Raw genomic sequence first — 20,401 nt, 5'->3', positions numbered from 1 at the left:
AAAAATTAAGCCAGGATCAGGTGATCTACCAAGGCTAAGAAATCGAGTGTAAACTTTACATTGAAGGGCACAATCTGTGTGTTGATCCTAGGCAGGTAGATTACACACTGTGATTTTCATTTTAGAGGGCAGCAATATCAAAGAACAATAAATCTGCAGACATAGGAACCAATCACAAAAATGTATTAGGTTAAAGATCATTAACATTTTTAAAATTCAATATATGCTTCCAAGCCAGGGAGCAATTAAATGAATTTTTTAAAAAATTAGATCTATCCCTCTCAATACACACACACACACACACACACACACACACACACACACACACACTTCCTTATTTTCTTACATTAGGAATTGTTATCTGCCTCCAAGTATTATCCACGCATATTTCTTTTTTAAATTAAATATATTTAAGTTTTTAAAAAGTTTATGACCCTTAAAGTTTCCACAAAATTAGGATTTGGAATCATTTTTCTGAGAAACTTATGGGAAGAAAACTTACATACTGGGGCAACTATGCAGAAGAACATAAACATTCTATGAACTTCAAGTCAAAATTGCACTTGGAGAATCACCTTCCACTTCTCTAAGGAAAGGTCCCAGGAAGCACATTAATGGGACATCTTTTTAGAAGAAAACACATTTTTAAAAGACGCAAAAAGAAACTTGTGTTTGCCTGAGTAAAACTGAACTAGGCTCAAATACAAAGAGTTGAAAAGAAAACTTCTCTTCCAATTCCCCACTGTACTAAACAGGCTTCGCTAATCTCTTATTTATAAATAAGACTAATTCCTTGCACTTAACTGACACCTACAAAAGTAGCTCTTAATTTGGCAGGAATTTCCTCGTATTTACACTAACTATAAACCACCTAACACTTGCCAGAATAATTCATTTCCATTTGAACCACCCAGGAGATTATTTGAGCAGAAAAGGATCAGTTCTGCTTGCGCAAGAAATCAGAGGACACTGCCCAGCCCGGAAGTGAAGCTGAACTCTCACATACTCATATTTCAGGAGGAAAGTGTGCGTCAGTTTCTCCATAAGTCGTTGCTGAGTGGGCCCCTAAACAAGTGGCTGGGGGTAGAACCAGGGAGAACTGCGTTCGGACAGATGGTATGGTTAGCTCACACTTTCCAGTCCTGGCAAGCCCCAGGCGGGCACCATTCTGCACCCTTTTGCTTGCTGGCTGAGGACACTCCACTTACACACAGGAGGGCGTCTGCTCGGTCACCACGAAGCGGCATCTCCCTTTGATGCAGTAATGCTTGTATTGCTTGGGGCACCTAGAGAAGTGGCCTTTCCGCTTTGATTGTGTGGTGGTAGCTGGAAAATGAGAAAAAGTTCAATAAATCAACTCTTTTTAAATATTTGCTTGTAAATAGAATCATATTCCTATCTTGCTGCCAGTTTCTCTGTAGAATATATTTGAATCTCTCATTTTTCTTTCTCTCTGCATTGGGATAAAATTCAGACTTTTGTGACTCCAAAATAGCTCTAGAGATTGGACAATGGGGATCATGGTGAGAATGTTACCTACTTTAATTAAGAATTGACTTCAACCTACCTTTCAGAAACTTTAGTGTCATTTAAAGGGTGAAACACAAGTATAATAAGAAGAAGGCTTTCATTCCATGAACGTTATCAGAGCCATGCTAGAGAAGAGAGGTTTTTTGTTTGGTTGGTTTTGGGGTTTGGTTGTGGTGGTTTAACTTAAACACTTTCATAGTATTTCCTGGGTGCTAGATGCTGGTCTGTTTGCTTTTTGTACATTGTTCATTTAATGTTCATAATAGCCTTGTGAGGTAAGCACCATTTTAATCTCCAATTTATGGATGTACAAAGCACAACACATGGAGGTTAAGTCACCTTCCAAGATCACACAGATAGAAAGTGGCAGAACTGGGACTCAAACCCAGGGAGTGTGCCACTGAGTCCACGATCTTGACTGCCACATACACACTGGCATTTTGTTGAGCCAGCTGCTCACCAGGTGTCTGTCACTGACTCTCAGCCTGATGTATGCAGAAGTCACACCTGCCTCCGTGGGCAATTGTGTCTCTCATTTGGCCCATGAATTCTTTCTGCTGTTCTGAAGGAGGAGGAAAATACTGAAAGCTTCATGCTCTGGATTTCAATCCTGAACTGACTTCCTTGCCTTACCCTTTTAGGGGTTTGATTGCCTAATTTTTCAACGAGGGTAGTAGCATATAGCCATTTCCCCATCACTGACATGTAAAATTTCAGTAAATAAGAGTCATCAAGAGAAACAGAACAGAAATACTAACTAGCTGTTTTGTCTGTTAATTTACAAAGGACATATGCCCACACCCACAGAAAACAACTAACAAGCCAGCTCCAGCCCAGGGTCTTTCCATGTTCATGGTATAACCAACAGCTTGCAGGATCCAGGTGCCTGTGGAGCCAGGAGGACCATAATGTGTTCATGTCAGAAGGGCATGTCATGCTAGGTTTGGTATGGCACCTGTCATCCCAATGACAATGAATAATCATTTTATGAATAGCAATGGCTACTAAACATCTTAATTATTATTATGAAAAGGGTACATATAATTGCCCTAGGCCACCAGAGAGAGGAATCTCAAAGGAGTTAGGATGATCTATACACTGCAAATTCCTGTGATTCCAGGTCACAGTGCAGAGTTTCAGGGGATGGCAGAATCTCACTGAGGAACTGGTTAACTTGGTTTGATTGGTGACTTGATAACCACCTATGCTGGCTGCTTGAACTACATGCCAGATATTTGCTTGATACATGTCAACCAATGAGACTCATCAGAAGGGCTGAAATTTCTTCCAGAAATAACTGCAAAATGTATCAAAGACAAAGACCTGTGTATTTTGACAAATAAATTGATGTCAACTTCCATTTGTTGAGTGTTTCCATTTCCAGAGCTCTATAATAGGCAGTAGAAAACATCAAAGAAATAAAGGATACCCTATCTTATTATTTAAATTGGTAGATTAGAACAAACAAAAAACAAGAATAAGCAATTAACTGGCAAAAACAACCATCATAACCAGATAATAGTTTTAGTACACTGGAAGCAGTGGAAAGAACACTGGATTCGGAGAAAGAAAATTTGTGTTTAATTTTCAGCTCCACCTTTCATTAGCTGTATGAGTCTGGGCAAGCTAATTAGGCTGTCTGAATCTTTGTTTCCTCATCTGTAAGACAGACATGATAACATCTACAGTGAAGGGCTATTGAGAGATGCAATAAAAAAAAAGATATGTAGAAATTCATAGCAGAATTCCTGGGACAGCCATCTCCTCAGTAAATGAGTTAATCCCAGAATCTTAAAATCTTGGCAATTCTAACAGCAATCTCGTATAAGTATGAAGAATGCTGACCTAATCAAAGAGAAATGTATGGAAAATGTAGATTTTTTAGAGGAGGTGAACAAGCAATTGATTTATGGAGAATGTCAATAGCAAAGGCACAGAGTCAAGAATATGCAGGTCTAGTGCAGGTAGTGGGAGGCACATTTCACTGAAACGAAAGGATCCTGAAGGGGAACAGCAAAGAATGGCTGCGAATGAAAGTTAGAAACCTCAGATGTCAGTAGGTTGAAGTGTTTACACTTGAAACACAAAGCAAGAGAGAGCTGAAGATGATTCCTATGGATGAAATTAAATGGTATATATAAAAATACTTTAAACTGTAGAGCATTTTATTGCCATATTATATAGGAGAGTATAGAGTGGACTCTTAGTGGGGGCAAAGAGACACATGCGATAAGAGTCTGTGCTAGGGAGATGGAGGGGAAGGAGATTAACTCAAGAGGCAGCAGACTCAATGACAGATCTTGTAAGAACCGGAAAGACCTTTCCAGATTTGCAAAGCATACCTGTCTTTAAATATCAAAGTCATTTGGCTATATATCCTAATCTTTACTTATTTCTCTAGTTGCTGTGCCCCTTTAAATGCACCCAGGCTTTTGATAAACACCATGCAGAGTATGATACCAAAAAGCAAATTAACCAGCAGCTGCTGAATGCAGTGATTTGATCAGCCTTCGTTCATCCAAGCAGCACAAATCTATGCCAAGGAATTGTTTGCCAGGTCTTGTTTTGATCGCTCACAGAGCTCTCTCCTTTGCCAAGTAAGCATGCTCTTAAATATTCCCAACATTATTTAGATTTTAAAACATTTCCATGCCACCAGGCAGAAAATGTCCAGTGATTTCTTTATGGAACTTTAAAACCTGAAAGCAAAGTAAATCACGCATACTGTCACACATGCACATAAATACACATACACACACACATACACATACAAACCCAGATGGGATCATCTTGTCCTTGTCAAAATGAGAAAGCTTATCAGTATTCTCTTTTTTTTTTTTTTTTTTTTTTTTGAACGGCACCTAAAATTTCAGTTCCTTATAATCCAGTATTCATCAAGTTCATTTTATCTAAAAATTGAACTATAGGACCCAATGCTTTCTGCCCGTCATGAGACCTGATGATATAGGGCACAGGAGGGTGAATACACCCTTCCATTCCAGCGATATTTATCAAGAAGAAGGAAAAGTTAATTCTATGACAAAAGAGGGATATGTCCTAACTGTTGTGTTTCTCTGTTGTAAAGTGAATGACATAGTCTTGAAAATGTAGCAAGATAACAACCAGAAATATCCCTCTGATCCTAGAGGGAGTGGAATGCAATTGATCTTTTTTCCTCCCACATTACCCTTTTCCAACTCAAATTCCAAAAACAAAACATACTCCTGTCCCAGAGAATTTCACTGGAAAAGTACATCCACTAGTGGGTCAGGCTGCAACACAATCTCATAAGTGGATGGGCACCACAGGTAATATATATCAATCTCTTCATAAGACTCTATATTCCAAAGATGCTAAACACCAATTAAATAAGAAATCATTAGGGTTATTGCAGGTCAGTGGATGTAAAAACCCAACTCTAAGGTTTGCAAAAGGAATCGGAAGCAGGGACATCTTTCTTAGATCATACAGCAATTAAACAAGAAGTAGTCATCCTCCTTGGGTCAGATGGGTAGTTAGATGAGATGTACTAGATTCCCTTGGGCTAAGCCAAAGTGGAGGAATACAGCAGACACCTAAATGACTTAGTTTCCATATGGAATTTTCCTCAATTTGATGGACATTTTGATTAAACATAGGATAGTTCCTTAGTCTCTATATGATTCTAGTTCTCAAGACAAAAGAGGGTTTGTGATGCCTTTGTGACTAAAACTCTGAGGAGTAGATCCAGGAGCTGTATCTTTCATAAAACCTTTGCTTATTTATTCTAACAGTGTCCATTCAAATGTATTTAATAATTTTGTAGATGACATTAATATCAGCAACTGTATTCTGAAGTCAACTCAAAGGTCAGTCAATACTACAACTGTTATTACAGTGCTTTTTTGTAATACCTATTACAATGGTTATAGCCTTATAGTGTCTCTAGCTCCGTAGTTAGATGCATAGTTAAATCTCTATGTACAAATGTAAAGGGAAAGGCTAAACTTTCAAATAGATGTCTCACAGGTGTTAACAAGGAGACTGAGGAAGAAAAACAACTATAAATTCATACTCCCACACTGATAGGAAGTAGAGCCTAGGGCTTTATTATTTTACTCCTTGGCTTCCAGGCATCTTCCCAATAGGGATTTCCTCCTTTTACAAACCTCTTAGGCCAAAATGTGAAGAAGAAAGTTTTATATATTTAAAGTTAATTTTCTTTTTAATCTTGCCAGCTATCTCTGGTCAGGGGAATGTAAATTCACAGTGTCCTTGAAGAAATACAAACTTTGAAAATTTATTTTAATTTAGGATTCCCATTTGTCTTACATCCAATGACATTTCCTCCAGAAAAGTGAAAGGGGACGTTACATCTCACAGAGGTACATGTTAACTTTTTCTGAGCTACTAGAATTTGCTTATATAGGAGTTCAGTGGTGCGATATGGACAGAATAGCATGTCTTTCAACTAAGAAGGCCCTGCCAACCATTTCTGAGCTTATAGGAATGGGCCTTCACCCAGAGCTGCCCTTTCTCATTTAATCCCTTTGGTGGAAAAAAAAGAATCAATGTTGAAGCATGGGTATCTTTGCATATGTTTGAAAATATTCATGGCTAGAGGCAAATAAAGATGAAGGGACAGGAAGAAAACTTATCTTTCCCTTGTTTTTCAAGAATGCATGCTATAGAATTCTTGTGTGCATGACGAATCCTTTGCTCATTCTCCTTTACAGGTTCCTCCTCGCCTCCCTCAACCTCTAAAATTTTGCAAATACAGCAGGGCTGGATACTCTTTCATCTCTTCTCCTTCCTGGGTAAGCTCATGAAGTCTCCTGTCCTAAACACACCTTTATGATAACAATTTCTAAATTTAGTTTACATCCTAGATATCATCCTTCAATCCCAACTGTCCAACTAACATCTTCACTTGGATATCTAACTGGCATTTCAGCTTAACACTTTCAAAATCGAATATTTGATTTTCCCGTTGAAACTTGGTCTTTCCTTATCTCAGTAAATAATATCCATTCTTATATTATTTCTGCCAAAAATACTGGAATTATCTTGACTTATTTCGCTCTTACCCTACATCCAATGCACCAACATACCCTGTTGGCTGCATTCAAAATCTATGCAGAATAATCCCACGATCTCCACTACCCTGGTCTGAGCCCAGTAGCGTCTCAGGCTGGAAATAGCTTCTATAACACACCTTTAGCTAGTCTCTTTCCTTTTGCCTTTGCCCACTTGACTATCAAATCTGCATACAAAAACCAGAGTAATGCCATTAAAACTCACTCAGAGAAAAAACTGAAGGCCTTATACTCCTTGGCAAGGCTCTGTTATACAGTACTCATTACCTCTCTTTCTCCGTTACCTTTCTGACTTCATATTTGACCACTATCCATTTTTGCATCCCTTACACCTGGACGACAGCCTGCTGCATAGTAGGTGCTCATAAATATTAGTAAGATGAATGAATGCATCACCCAAGTTAGAAAATGATATAGTCAGTACAGAAGATCTGTTCCAGCACCCTATTAATTTATTTTTCAAGAACCTACTGTTCTCATTTGCACTTTACCTTCGGGAAATGATTGTTATTATTTTTAGCATTTTTCTCACACGTTCCACATTTTGATCTTCCCACATGACTCTAAGCAGTTTAGCATGGTGATTAACAACGCACTTTCTAGAGAGATGATGTATCTGAATTCATGTCAGGCTACTTTGTTTACTGTGTGATCTTGAACAAATTACTTTATCTCTCTGTGCCGCAGTGTCTTCATTTGAAAAAGGGAGTAATGTAGGTACCCCATGGGATTAAATGAATTTATAGACATAAAACACTCAGAACAGTCCTTGGCACACAGTAGGAGATAAATAGATGATGGACGCTATCTTTTTATTAAAAGTGTAATTGTTGATGATGATGCTATGCCCCAAAGGAATAAAGTATAATAAAATAAATCACCAAATAAAGGAAGGAAAATAGGGCTGAAGGAAGGAAGGAAACAAAAAAGTAAAGAGGGAAGGAGAATGGGAAGGAGGGTGGAAAGGGGAAGAAAATTGATTTAAATAAGTTAATTAATGCTATTGTGACCATCATAAAAGAGTAGGCCCATCTACCTTAGATTCTGAGAGATCAAGTTCAAAGATATTTAGCATAGTCTACCTATTAATTTTACCCGATATTTTAAGGTAATGCAGTTATTTTAGCCTGATAATGTGAAAGGACAGTAGTAACATAAATAACGCTACTCAATGCCACAAAACTTTCAAGAAGCTCCATCCTTGATTAAAATTTTCAAAATCAAATCAATTGATTTTCAACACCTCTAGAATTGTGTTCTTGAGATGTTTTTTGTTTGTTTTCTGTTTTCTAATAGGATACTAGGAGAAGAAGAGTAAACTAAAGAAATAATTAAGCATTTTTGCTCTGTATTTCTGGTTTCTCATTGATTTCTCAACATATAGCCATGTTGAAGTCTGTCTTCTCTCCATCTCTAGATAATATTCCTCAAATAGTAAAATGTGTAACTATGTTTTTAAGCCCATTTGCAAGAAAAAATTCTATATCCTATACAGGAAAATACAAAATAATTTTTCTGACATTATATTATTATTGTGATATTTAAGCAAAGTGATCTTCCACCAAATCACTAATGTATTTGTATCTTAATTATGCCAATAACTTTACTAAAATAATTTACAAATAATATTTTCTTAAAATTATTGTAAGTCAGTGACAAGTTGCATCCTGCATGGTCTTAGCATGCCACAGGCCTAATCACTCATGGTGTAAAAGAAAGTTTCCCCATGTAGAGATTACAGTATATGGCCTCTATTTTTAATTTTTTTAAGTCAAATACTCATTTTTGCCTTATTTGCATAGTTTTCAGCTTCTACATTTATTATTTGTAAATAATATGTTTATATTTAAGATTTGTAAAATAGTTTACAAAATTTACAATAATTTTACTAAAATATTTATAAGATCTATAAATGCAGGCTTAACCTCCTGAATGGGAGGGAAAGGGAACATACAAGCAATAGTGATAAAAAAGAATCAGAGATTAATAAATTTCGCTTTTCATGGATGCTGAGGAGGTGGGGAGATAGTCAGAGATTGGTTGCAGGATACGAAATCATAGTTTGATAGGAGGAATAAAGTTCTAATGTTCTCTAACACTGTAGGGTAACTATAATTAACAATAATTTACTGCGTATTTTGAAATAACTGAAAGAGAAGATTTTGAATATTTTCAACACATAAAAATGATAAATGCTTGAGGTGATAGATACGTGCTAATTATCCTGATTTGATCACTGCACATTGTATACATGCGTCGAAATAGACCACTGTATCCTATAAATATGTATAATTATTGTGTCAATTAAAAATAATCATAATAAATTTTAAAGAAAACAGAAAATATACCAAAAAATAATTATTTGGACATGTCCCCAGACTATGTCTCAGAAAAGAAATTACAACTAATTCAGAGAAAATTATGGATTTGAGTGGGTGAACAAAAATAACTACTTCCTCAGTGATCCTCCAGAGAAAAAATTAGAGATAAATTTAAAAGCTAAAACTATGCAAATAATGCAAAAATGGGTAATTAAATTTTAAAAAATTAAAAATAAAGATCATATACTGTAGCCTCTACACTGTGGGAAACCGGCTTTTACACAGTGAGTGATTAGACCTGTGGCATGCTAAGACCATGCAGGCTGCAACTTGTCACTGAGTTACTATGGAAGACGTGTGATGGGAAGGTCTGCAATGATGGGCGTAGACTTCGAAAATGAAAATTTTGGTGCTGGAAGCAGAAAGCTGCCTAAGACAAAAAAATGGCTTAGAGTGAGAGACTGGGGATTATTCTGTTCAAGGATTTTCTTAGACCCCTCTTTTTGTTAAAAGGTATTAGAGAGACATATAAAAACTACATCCATTTGTAGTACATAAAAAATTAGAAAACAGCGCCCATCAACCAATGATTGGATAAAGAAAATGTGGTTTATATACACCATGAAATACTACTTGACCATAAAAATGAGCAAAATAATGTCTTTTGTAGCAACTTTGATGGAACTGGAGGCCATTATTTTAAGAGAAGTAATGCAGGAATGGGAAACCAAATAGTGTATGTTCTCACTTATAAGTGGGAGATAAGCTATGAAGATGCTCTATTAATCTGTCCTCATGCTGCTAATAAAGACATACCCAACACTAGGTAACTTACAAAAGGAAGAAGTTTAATTGACTCACAGTTTCACATGGTTGGGGAGGCCTTACAATCATGGCAGACAGTGATTGAGGAGCAAAGTCATGTCTTACACGGCAGCAGGCAAGAGAGCTTGTGCAGGGGAAATCCCATTTATAAAAACATCAGGACTCGTGAGACTTATTCAATACTATGAGAACAGTATGGGGGAAATCGCCCCCATGAATCAATTATTTCCACCTGGTCCTGCTGCCTTTGACACCTGGGGATTATTACAAGTCAATGTGAGATTTGGGTGGGGACACAGTCAAACAATATCAGATGCAAAGGCACAAGAAAGCTATAATAAACTTTGGGGACTGAGAGGGGAAGATTGGGAGCAGGGTGAGGAATAAAAGACTACATAGTGGATATAGTGTACACTGCTTGGGTGATGGGTGAACTAAAATCTTAGAAATCACCACTGAAGAGCTTACCCATGCAACCAAAACCACCTGTACCTCCAAAACTATTTTTTAAATTTTACTTTAAGTTCTGGGATATATGTGCAGAATGTGCAGGTTTGTTACATAGGTATACACATGCCACGGTGGTTTCCTGCATCTATCAACCAGTCATCTAGGTTTTAAGCCCCCCATGCATTAGGTATTTGTCCTAATGCTCTCCCGCCCCTTGCCACCCGTCCCCCAACAGGCCCTGGTGTGTGATGCTTCCCTCCCTGTGTCCATTCCCACTTACGAGTGAGAACATTTGGTGTTTGGTTTTCTGTTACTGTGTTAGTTTTTTGAGAAAGATGGTTTCCAGCTTCATTCATGTCCCTGCAAAGGACATGAACTCATTCTTTTTTAAGGCTGCATAGTATTCCATGCTGTATATGTGCCACATTTTCTTTATCCAGTCTATCATTGATGGGCATTCCCCCAAAACTAGTGAAATAAAAACTGTTTTAAAGAAAAGAAAAAAGAGGAGTAATATCATCAAGATGGCAGAATAGAAAGCCTCCAACTAGCCTACCTTCCACAAACACACTAAGTCAACATTACAAAACAAAGACAAATTCTCTTGTAAGAAATTAAGAAAATAGTTGAGAAGCTCCTGTCCTCTAAGTGAATGCAAAAGCAGCCACATTGAAGAAGGTAAAAAAATCTGAGACAGTCTCTCATCATAATCCCTACCCCTAACACAGCACTGCATGATCAGAAGAAAAGTTCCTAGATCTCAGAACAAAGAGAGTTGGACTAGCACAAAGCCTCAAAGGGCCCCCAAGTCTTCAATCAGACTGATTAATGAGAGTCTCCTCCTTCATAAGGTCAGTCCATGAAGAGAGGAGAGGTAGCTGTTTTCTCCAATGCACAGACACCAACACAGAAAGTTAAGAAAAATGAAGGAACAGGTAAATATATCCTAAAGAAAAAAAAAAAACACTAATGAAATGAAGATGTAAAATTTATTTGACAGAGAATTTTAAATAACTATCATAAAGATGCTCAGTGAAGACAGGAGAACAATACATGAACAAAGTGAAATTTTCAAGAAAGAGGTAGAAAATATTTTTTTAATCAAACATAAATTTTCAAGCTGGATAATTCAGTAACTAAGCTGGAAAATTCAATAGATGGGTTCAACAGCAGACTATGTCAAGCAAAAGACAGGATTAGCGAACTTCAAGACAGATGATTGGAAATTACACAATCATAGGAGCAAAAATTAAAAAAGAATTTTAAAAAGTGAAAAAGCTTAAAGGACTTATGAAACACCATAATTACAGGCAGACCAATATATATCTGATAGTAGTCCAAGAGGAAAAATAGAAAGGGGCAGAAAGCTTATTCAAAGAAATAATGCCCCAAACTTACCAAATCTAAGGAAAGAAATGTACATACATATTCAGAAGACCAACAAATTTCAAAAACATAAACCCAAAGAAATCCTCACCAAGACACCTCACAATCAAATTATCAAAAGTTCAAAATAAACAGACAATTTTGAGAGGAGCAAGATGAAAATTACTTTTCAAGCACAAAGGAACCTCCATCACACTCAGTGTATTTCTCAGCAGAAACCTTGTAGGCCAGAAAGGACCAGGATGATATATAGCTATCCATCACTTAATGACAGGAATATGTTTGGAGAAATGCATTATTAGGCAGTTTTCTCATTGAGCAAACATCATCGTGTGTACTTACACAAACCTAGATGGTGTAGCCTATATATACCTTAGTTATGTGGTATAGCTTATTGCTCTGAGGCTACAAACCTATATAGCATGTTACTGTACTGAATACTGTAGACTATCATAACACAATGGTGAGTATTTTTGTATTTAAACACAGAAAAGGTACAGTAAAAATATGATATAAAAATTTGCAAATAGTATATCTATATAAGGCACTTACTATGAAAGGAGCTTGCAAGGCTAGAAGCTGCTCAGGGTTAAGTCAGTGAGTAAGTGGTGAGTGAACATGATGGCCTAGGACATTATCATAAATCACCGTAGACTTTATAAACATTGTACTCTTAGGCTACAATACATTTGTATTATAAAAAAATTCTTTCTTCAATAATCAACTTTAATTTACTATTAACTTTTTATTGTATAAACTTTTTTATTAATTTTTCCTTTGACTCTTGTAATAACAGCCGAAAACACAAACACACTGTACAGCTCTACAAAAATATTTTCTTTATATCTTATTCTATAAGCTTTTTCTATTTTTTGTGCTTTTTGAACTGATGTCACAGAAATAAAAAGGATTATATTAGACTACTATGAAAATTGAATAACCAAGAAGCAGAAAAATTCCTAGAAACAAACAACCAGCCATGATTGAATCATAAAGAAACAGAAAATATGAACAGATCTATGACTAATAAGGAAATTGCTCATAATCTAAAACCTCCACAAATAAAGGCCTGGGTCCAGATGCCTCCACTAGTGAATTCTATCAAACATTTAAATATGTAATTCCAATCCTTAAATTCTTTCAAAAAATTGAAGAGGAAGAAACACTTCCAAAAACATTTTACAAAGCCATGATTGCCCTGATACCAAAGTTAAACAAAGACATTATAAGAAAAGAAAACTACTAGGCAATGTCTTTAATGAATATAGATTCATTCATAATTCATTTTGACAAAATTCAACACCCTTTCATAATAGCTTTTAACAAACTAGTAATAGAAGGAAATTACCACAACATAAGAAAGGCCTTATATGTAAACCCCCAACTAACATGGTACTTAATGGTAAAAAATTAGAAAGCTTTTCCTCTAACATCAGGAGCAAGACAAGAATGCCCAGTCTAACTGCTTCTATTCAACATAGTGCAGGAAGTCCTAGTCAGCACAATCAGGAAAAAATAAAATAAAAGGAATCTAAATTGGAAAAAAATAATTTTATCTCTGCTTGAAGATGACATGATCTTAAACATGTAAAATTCTAAAGACTACACACAGACACACACACACATATACAAATACACACAAACTGTAAGAACTAATTTACAAATTCAGCAAAGTTGTAGGATACAAAATAAACATGAAAAAACAGTTGTATTTGTATATACTAATCACAAACTGTTCAAAAAGCAAAGTAAAAAATTAACTTACGATAGCATCAAAAAGAATAAAACATCTAGGAATAAACTTAACTAAATAAATGAAAGACTTGTACACTGAAAACTATAAAATATTAATTAAAGAATTTAAAAAAGACAAAACTATATAAAAAGACATCTTGGTTTTGTGGACCAAAAGATTTAATATTGTTAAAATGTCCATACTACACAAAGTGATCTATAGATTGACTATCAAAATTCCAATGACATTTTTTACAGAAATGGAAAACCAAATTTAAAATTCAAAGGAAACTGCAAAGGACCCTGGATAGCTGAAACAATCTTGAGCAAGAACAAAGTTGGAGGTATCATTCTTCCTGGTTTTAAAATGTATTACAAAGCTGTAATAATTAAAACAGCATGGTACTGGTATAAAGACATACATAAAGACCAATAGAACAGAGTAGACAGCCAAACAATAAACCCATGAATATATGAACAACTGATGTTCAGAAAGGGTACTAAGAATACACAAAGAGGAAAGGGTAGTCTCTTAAACAAATGATGCTTGAAAACTAGATATCCACATGCAAAAGAATGAAATTGGACTCGCTTGTTACATTACACAAAAATCAACTCAAAATGGACTGAAGACGTATATTTAAGACCTGAAACAGTAAAATTCCTGCAAGAAAACATAAGATAACACTTCTTGATATTAGTCTTGGCAATGATTTCTTAGATGTGACACCAAAAGCACAGGTGACAAAAGTGAAATAAACAAGTGGGACTATGTCAAATGAAAAAGCTTCTTCGCAGCAAAAGAAACAACAGAGTTTGGGCTGTGCAGAGACAGGGTTGGTTAGAAGTTATAACAGTTAAGAGAAATGGGAACTCAAATCCATTGTGATGGGTAAATTAGTACTGCTTTTCTTGAGGACAATTTAGCACTATACAAAACATATTGATTACACATATCCAAAATACATAAAGAATTCTTACAACTCAATAACAAGAAAGCAAATAACCTAACCTAATAAAAATCAGGATCTCAATGAGATACTTGTATTCCCATGTTTATTGTAGCATTATTTCATAAAAGTCAAAAGGTGGAAGCAACCTAAGAGTCTACTGATAGATTAATGGATGAAGAAAGTATGGTACATACATAGAATATTATTCAGCCTTACAAAAGAGAAAAATACTGCCATCGTGACAACATGGATGAACCTGAAAGAAATTTTACTAAGTGAAATAAGACAGTCGCGGAAAGACAAATATAATAAGAATGCCTCTACTTATATGAGGCATCTAAAATAGCCAAATTTATAGAAGCAGATAGTAGTATGGTGGTTGCTGGAGGCTTGGGGAGTTGCTATTCAATGCATACAAAGTTTCAGTTAGTGCAAGATTAATACATTTGAAGAGATCTGCTAATCTATAGTTAACAATATTGTATTGCCCACTTTAAATTTGTTAAAAGGGGAGGTTTCATGTTAAATGTTCTTACTACAATAAAAATAAAATTAGAAAACACATTTAGGATGATGATGAGGAAGATTTTTGAACATTGTCTGTCATCATATTATGGAATGATTTCCCAAGGGAAATGTGAAAAAATGCCATCACTGAAGACATTTGAAACCAGACTGAAGAAAAACACATGAACACATAAAGTTGGCCTTGTTCTTCTGCCTACGAGGATGACAAGACCCAAACATGACCTAAGACATCATTAGATTCTACAGCCCATGAGCACCCTCTGACCACCCACTACTGTGAGGGATGAAAGGGGAAAATTGGGCTGGAACTGATGAGTCACATCAGGAAGACTTGCTCAGTGTGTTCCTGGCTCTGTTACAACTTCCCAAGAGTGCTAGGAAAGGAGCAGTTTACACCAAGTCACCATACTCCCAGTTCATAGAAGTTTCCAGGGAATACAGGAGGCTCTTCTCCACTGCACCCTACTTTTTTAGTTGGCCTGTGTTTTGTTTTCTTTTTTTTAAGTCAGAAATAACCCCAGTAGAAGACCAGACCATACAATCTATACAGAACAAACATAACTTTAGACCAGGGGTCAGCAAACTGTAGTCCAAGCATCAGATCTGGCCCACAGCCTGTTTCTCTAACTAAAGTTTTATTGGAACAGAGCCCAACCTATTCATTTGCATAGTGTCTATGACTGCTTTCACAGTACAATGGCAGTGTTGAGTAGTTGTGACAAAGACATCATGATCCACAAAGCCTAAAACTCTTATTACCTAACCCTTTACTAAGGCCAACTCCTGCCTTAGACTGATAAGTTTCAGAACACTAATTCAAGCATCTCCAAGGTAAAATATGTAAAATCCTTGCCTTCTTCCCTTCTTTTAACTAAGAAATAGAAAAGAAAAAAGGAATTTAACTTTGAGTAGAATATGTCAGCTTTTCATTAATCCAGACTAAGATATCACATGCTAGAGTCTGGAACATGCATCTGTGACCCAAAATACAGTGACTGACTAGAGGCACTAGAATCAGAAAGACCTGCGTTTGAATTCCAGATTTGCTATTTTCCAGCTGTATGACCTTTGGCAAGTTACTTAATCTTTGTAGGTTTTTCCTTGAAGTAAAATGAAAAGCATTATGTAGCTCAGAGGGCTCTTGTGAGTAGTGATGAATTACTGTGTATAAAGCACTTAGCACAGTGGCTGGTACTTCAATATGTGCTCAAATAATTACCTAGTATTGTGAGTACTGTTATTATCAGAAAATTAAAACTCAGATTTGAATATAAAGTTTGTTAAACATTACCTGAACAGTTTTCGTCAGGGTCTCCACAGAGAAGGCCATTGGTTTCAGGACTTCTGGTGGAATTTTCATCTGCCACTACACAGTGGAGGATCACTAGACCTTCAAGTTCAAAACACAACCAAAACCAGACATGAAAATTTGCTTATTGTGAAACAGTCTATCAAAGTCATCACCCATTTCACACATTTATGAAAATAACAACCTATGGTTTCCATTTCCAAGTCATTCACTCCCAGAAGAGATACAGAGGCCAGCATGCTGCACATTTTCAGCTCATTGCTAAAGAATGAATTTTCAAGTCACCATCACTTATATCTAACTATGGATCTTAAGGAAGAAACTTGGCCATAGCTTGTGAAGGAGCCTTATAACAAAAGCAGAAGTAAGAGTAGCTGAATTCCCAGTCCCTCAGTGAATATACTGATGAATTTCCAGGGAGAGTGGATGGTGAACCTCCATGGCAAGCAGAGTGCCTTCTCCATTCCACACAGACCCAGCGTTTCTCAGGTGTTAACAACTGAGTGTGCTTCTTTCTGGGGAGATATTTGATCCATGGGAATTCTTTAAAAATTTTAGGTTCCTTCAGCTAAGAATCTCTGTTTCTGAGAAGGACAGGCCACATGTTTTACAAGGTAGAGAAGAATGCCATGCTGTGGTTAGAATGGTTCAGAATATAATGTGCAGTACTTGTGTAGATACTAATTCAAACAAACCAACCAGAAAAGGTCACTTATGATATAATTAGGGAAATTTGACACTGACAGAACACTAGATAATATTTTAAAAAGTTATAGATATTTTAAAGTATGATAATGATATTGTGGTTTAGGTTAAAAAACAGGGTCTATATCGTGTGTGTGTGTGTGTGTGTGTGTGTGATTATGGATAAAATTGATGTGTCTGACGTTTGCTTTGAAATAATCCAACATGAGAAGGAGGATACAAAGAAGTGATGAAAAGGCATGGATGAAATAAGGTTGGCTACATATTGATAATTGCTGAAGCTGATGGTGGGTATATCAAGGTTCATTATGTTGTCCTCTCTAGTTCGTATATGTTTAAACATGTCCATAATAATAGGAGGAAAGAATAGAAAAAAAAAAGAGGAGAAGAGGGAGGAAAGTCAAGAAAGAGAAAGATGGCTTAGGAATTAGCTGGTCTTGAGTTTAAGAGCTGTTTTTGCCAGATAACTATGAAAAGCACTTAACACGGTGCTGGTATATAAGCAACATGCAATAAAAATGACTTATTATTATGCAACTGACAAGAATAAAATAGCCTGTCCACCAGTTGTATTGAAATTTATACATCTAATGATTTCTAAACTTACAGATATTCTCCAATTCAATTTCGTTCAACAAACATTCATGGACATACAGGAACACACAGGTGAATAGGATGTGCTAGATCGCAAAATCTTCAAGTTGCCCCCAAGCTGTGGAGCCAATTAACCATAACACAAAGTGCTACTACTGTACCAGAAAGCAATAGTGGCTAGCAAATTCAAAGGTCAAGAGTTTTCAAAAGGGTCTTTTAAAAGAGAGACTCTTTCATACCTATCTAAGTGGAACATTTTTTTAAAGAAAGAAATTGTACCTAGCATGGGTAACAGTAAAGAGAAATGGAAACTCAAATCCATTGGTGATGGGTAAATTAGTACTGCTTTCCTTGAGGACAATTTAGCACTATACAAAACACAAAAGCAAATGAAAACACAATGTATAAGTCTTAAATTCAGTAATTACATTGCTAATGGTTTTTCCTAAGGAAATAATTCACGTTAAATAAAGACATTTAGCTACAAAATGGCATGAGTTTAAAAAAATATATAGATTACCTAAATAACTGACAATAGAGGATTAAGTACATTGAACTACCTTCATGCAATAAAATACTATTCAGCCATTAAAAGATGATATTCAAACATATGTAAAAACCTATCCATATAGTCAAAAGGTGAATAAGTAGAGGGTTGCTCACAATTTCCTGAAGGCAACACTTTTCTTAATTTTTCCTTATTTGTACTTTCTAAGTTTTCTTAAAGCACATTTTATCTGTTGCAACAAGAAAAAAGAGGTGACTCGTGTATTTCCTTTGTAAACTGTAATTTGGCTACCAAATTTCTAGATTATTTACACGTTTTCTCCCAGCACCTGCCCTTTCCTTCACACTTAAAACAAATAGAAACAAACAATCATTTAGGGCTTCTGAAGCACAGGAATTTTATATTATTCATCTTTGTAATCCTGGTGCCTAATACAGAATTTAACAAATATTCAACAAATGTTAAAAGACTGAATGAATCAATCTATACATGAACAAGAAAAAAACTCTTTATATTCAAAAATCCCAGGAGCAATTTCTAGTGGAAAATAATAAAATATGTTTAATTCATTTCTAAAATCCCATCCATGGGTTTTCTTCATGGGCAGTAATAGGAGGCCTTAATCTCTTCTAATGATGGGAACTAAAAATTAAAAACAAAAATAAAAAATCTCTAAATCTCATAGAGATTCTGCATCTGCAACCTGAGGATGGTAGTATCTCCTTCTTGGGGTTATTGTAAAAATTAAGTTTATTTTTGAAAAGAGCACATGGCTTGGCACATGCTATACAACTTGCAGTCCAGTTGCACGCCTTCTCACTATTACTTATAATTTAACCCATTATTCTCCAATTCCACTCACAGAGGGAGTTCCAATTCCTTTGAAACCCTGCTGAGGCCTTCAAACATCCCCATAGGCTGGGGGCTACGGCCCAGGCTCCTTCAGCTAAGCCTCGTTTCACATGCTGGTGTCAGTTGACAAAAGGAGGTTAGTGTCCTCACAGGTGGAGGCAAAGCATGGGGAGGAGGTATCCTCAGCCAAGCCAGCTCCCAAACCAAGCAGAGCATACACTGCTCCTCTTCCTGCCCACCCCAGCAACCTACAGGTCACAAGTTGGTGGGTGTGAACCAAAGCGAGCCTGAAGAAGCATTTGCCTGACCTTCACAGTTTTTAATAATTGAATCAAGGCAGTTCATATTAAGCCTGAATTTTCTTCTTCCATTGAAATAGTGGAAGATCTGGCAAGACAGATCTAAAATACTTTCCTAGCAACAACTGGCTGAAACTAAGAAGCAGGTGACCCCTTTAAGTGCCCCAGACCCATGAGGCTTCCTGCACTTATCTCTTTTAACTATTCAGGCCCTAACAGGTATTTGCGTTTGTGATCTGTAAAAAGAGACTCAGAAACCAGATAAATGCTCACAAAACTATCTACTAAACAATAAAGGCTGCCATAAAGAAAAAGGACACTCCTGTTCATTCATAATACAATGAATATTTATTAAGACTATGTATTTGACACAGGTGCAAGACTCAAGACACTGAAGGCTCTAAGATAACAGACACAGGTATTATCATTAACTTCAAGAAGATCACATTCTGATAAGATAGACACACACTTTTACTTTCTTTTTTTTTTTTCTTTTCTTTTTCTTTTTTTTTTTTTTTTTTTTTTTTTTTTTTTTTTTTTTTTTTTTTTTTAAAAAGAGCCTCACTCTGTTTCCCAGGCTAGAAGGCAGCAGTGCAATCTCGGCTCACTGCAGCCTCCACCCCCCAAGTTCAAGAGATTCTCATGCCTCAGCCTCCCGAGTAGCTGGGATTATAGGTGCCTGCCACCATGCCTGGCTAATTTTTGTATTTTTAGTAGAGATGGGGTTTCACTGTGTTGACCAGGCTGGTCTTGAACTCCTGACCTCAAGTGATACACCCGTCTCAGCCTCCCCAACTGCCAGGGTTACAGGCACACACCACCAAGCCTGGCCTGACACACAAATCTTTAAGGTACAGCATAATATCTACAACAACGATGATAATGCAGAAGTAATAGGATAGAGAATCAACTCTGCTTAGTGGCAAAGACTTCATGGAGAAATTGAGATTTGCCATGAGTTCTTAATGAGGAATAAATGATTTTTAAAAGCATCAGTTAATAACTTTTATAAAGGGCTCATTTCCAGAATCTACAAAGAACTCAAACAAATATACAAGAAAAAAACAAACAACCCCATCCAAAAGTGGGGAAAGGATATGAACAGACATTTCTCAAAAGAAGACATTCATACAGCCAACAGACACATGAAAAAATGCTCATCATCACTGGCCATCAGAGAAATGCAAATCAAAACCACAATGAGATACCATCTCACACCAGTTAGAATGGCAATCATTAAAAAATCAGGAAACAACAGGTGTTGGAGAGGATGTGGAGAAATAGGAACACTTTTACACTGTTGGTGGGATTGTAAACTAGTTCAACCATTAT

The 20,401-nt window shown here is 36.2% G+C and overlaps 1 protein-coding gene across 2 annotated transcripts in view; it reads right to left on the bottom strand.

Annotated features, from left to right (window-relative positions):
* Window positions 1–20,401, bottom strand: part of BTC (betacellulin) — a 52,841-nt gene that overhangs the window by 10,187 nt on the left and 22,253 nt on the right. For both annotated transcript variants that reach the window (XM_023189797.2, XM_023189798.2), the window contains exons 2-3: window positions 16,094–16,192; window positions 1,209–1,326 (exon numbers count right to left, since the gene is read on the bottom strand). In XM_023189797.2, coding sequence (XP_023045565.1) covers window positions 1,209–1,326; window positions 16,094–16,192 — 217 coding nt within the window. The remainder of the gene's footprint in view (window positions 1–1,208; window positions 1,327–16,093; window positions 16,193–20,401) is intronic.

The sequence above is a fragment of the Piliocolobus tephrosceles genome, chromosome 3 (genome assembly GCF_002776525.5).
Source record: "Piliocolobus tephrosceles isolate RC106 chromosome 3, ASM277652v3, whole genome shotgun sequence".
In the NCBI taxonomy this organism is placed as follows: domain Eukaryota; kingdom Metazoa; phylum Chordata; class Mammalia; order Primates; family Cercopithecidae; genus Piliocolobus; species Piliocolobus tephrosceles.
This window is presented reverse-complemented; position numbering and strand designations above follow the sequence as displayed.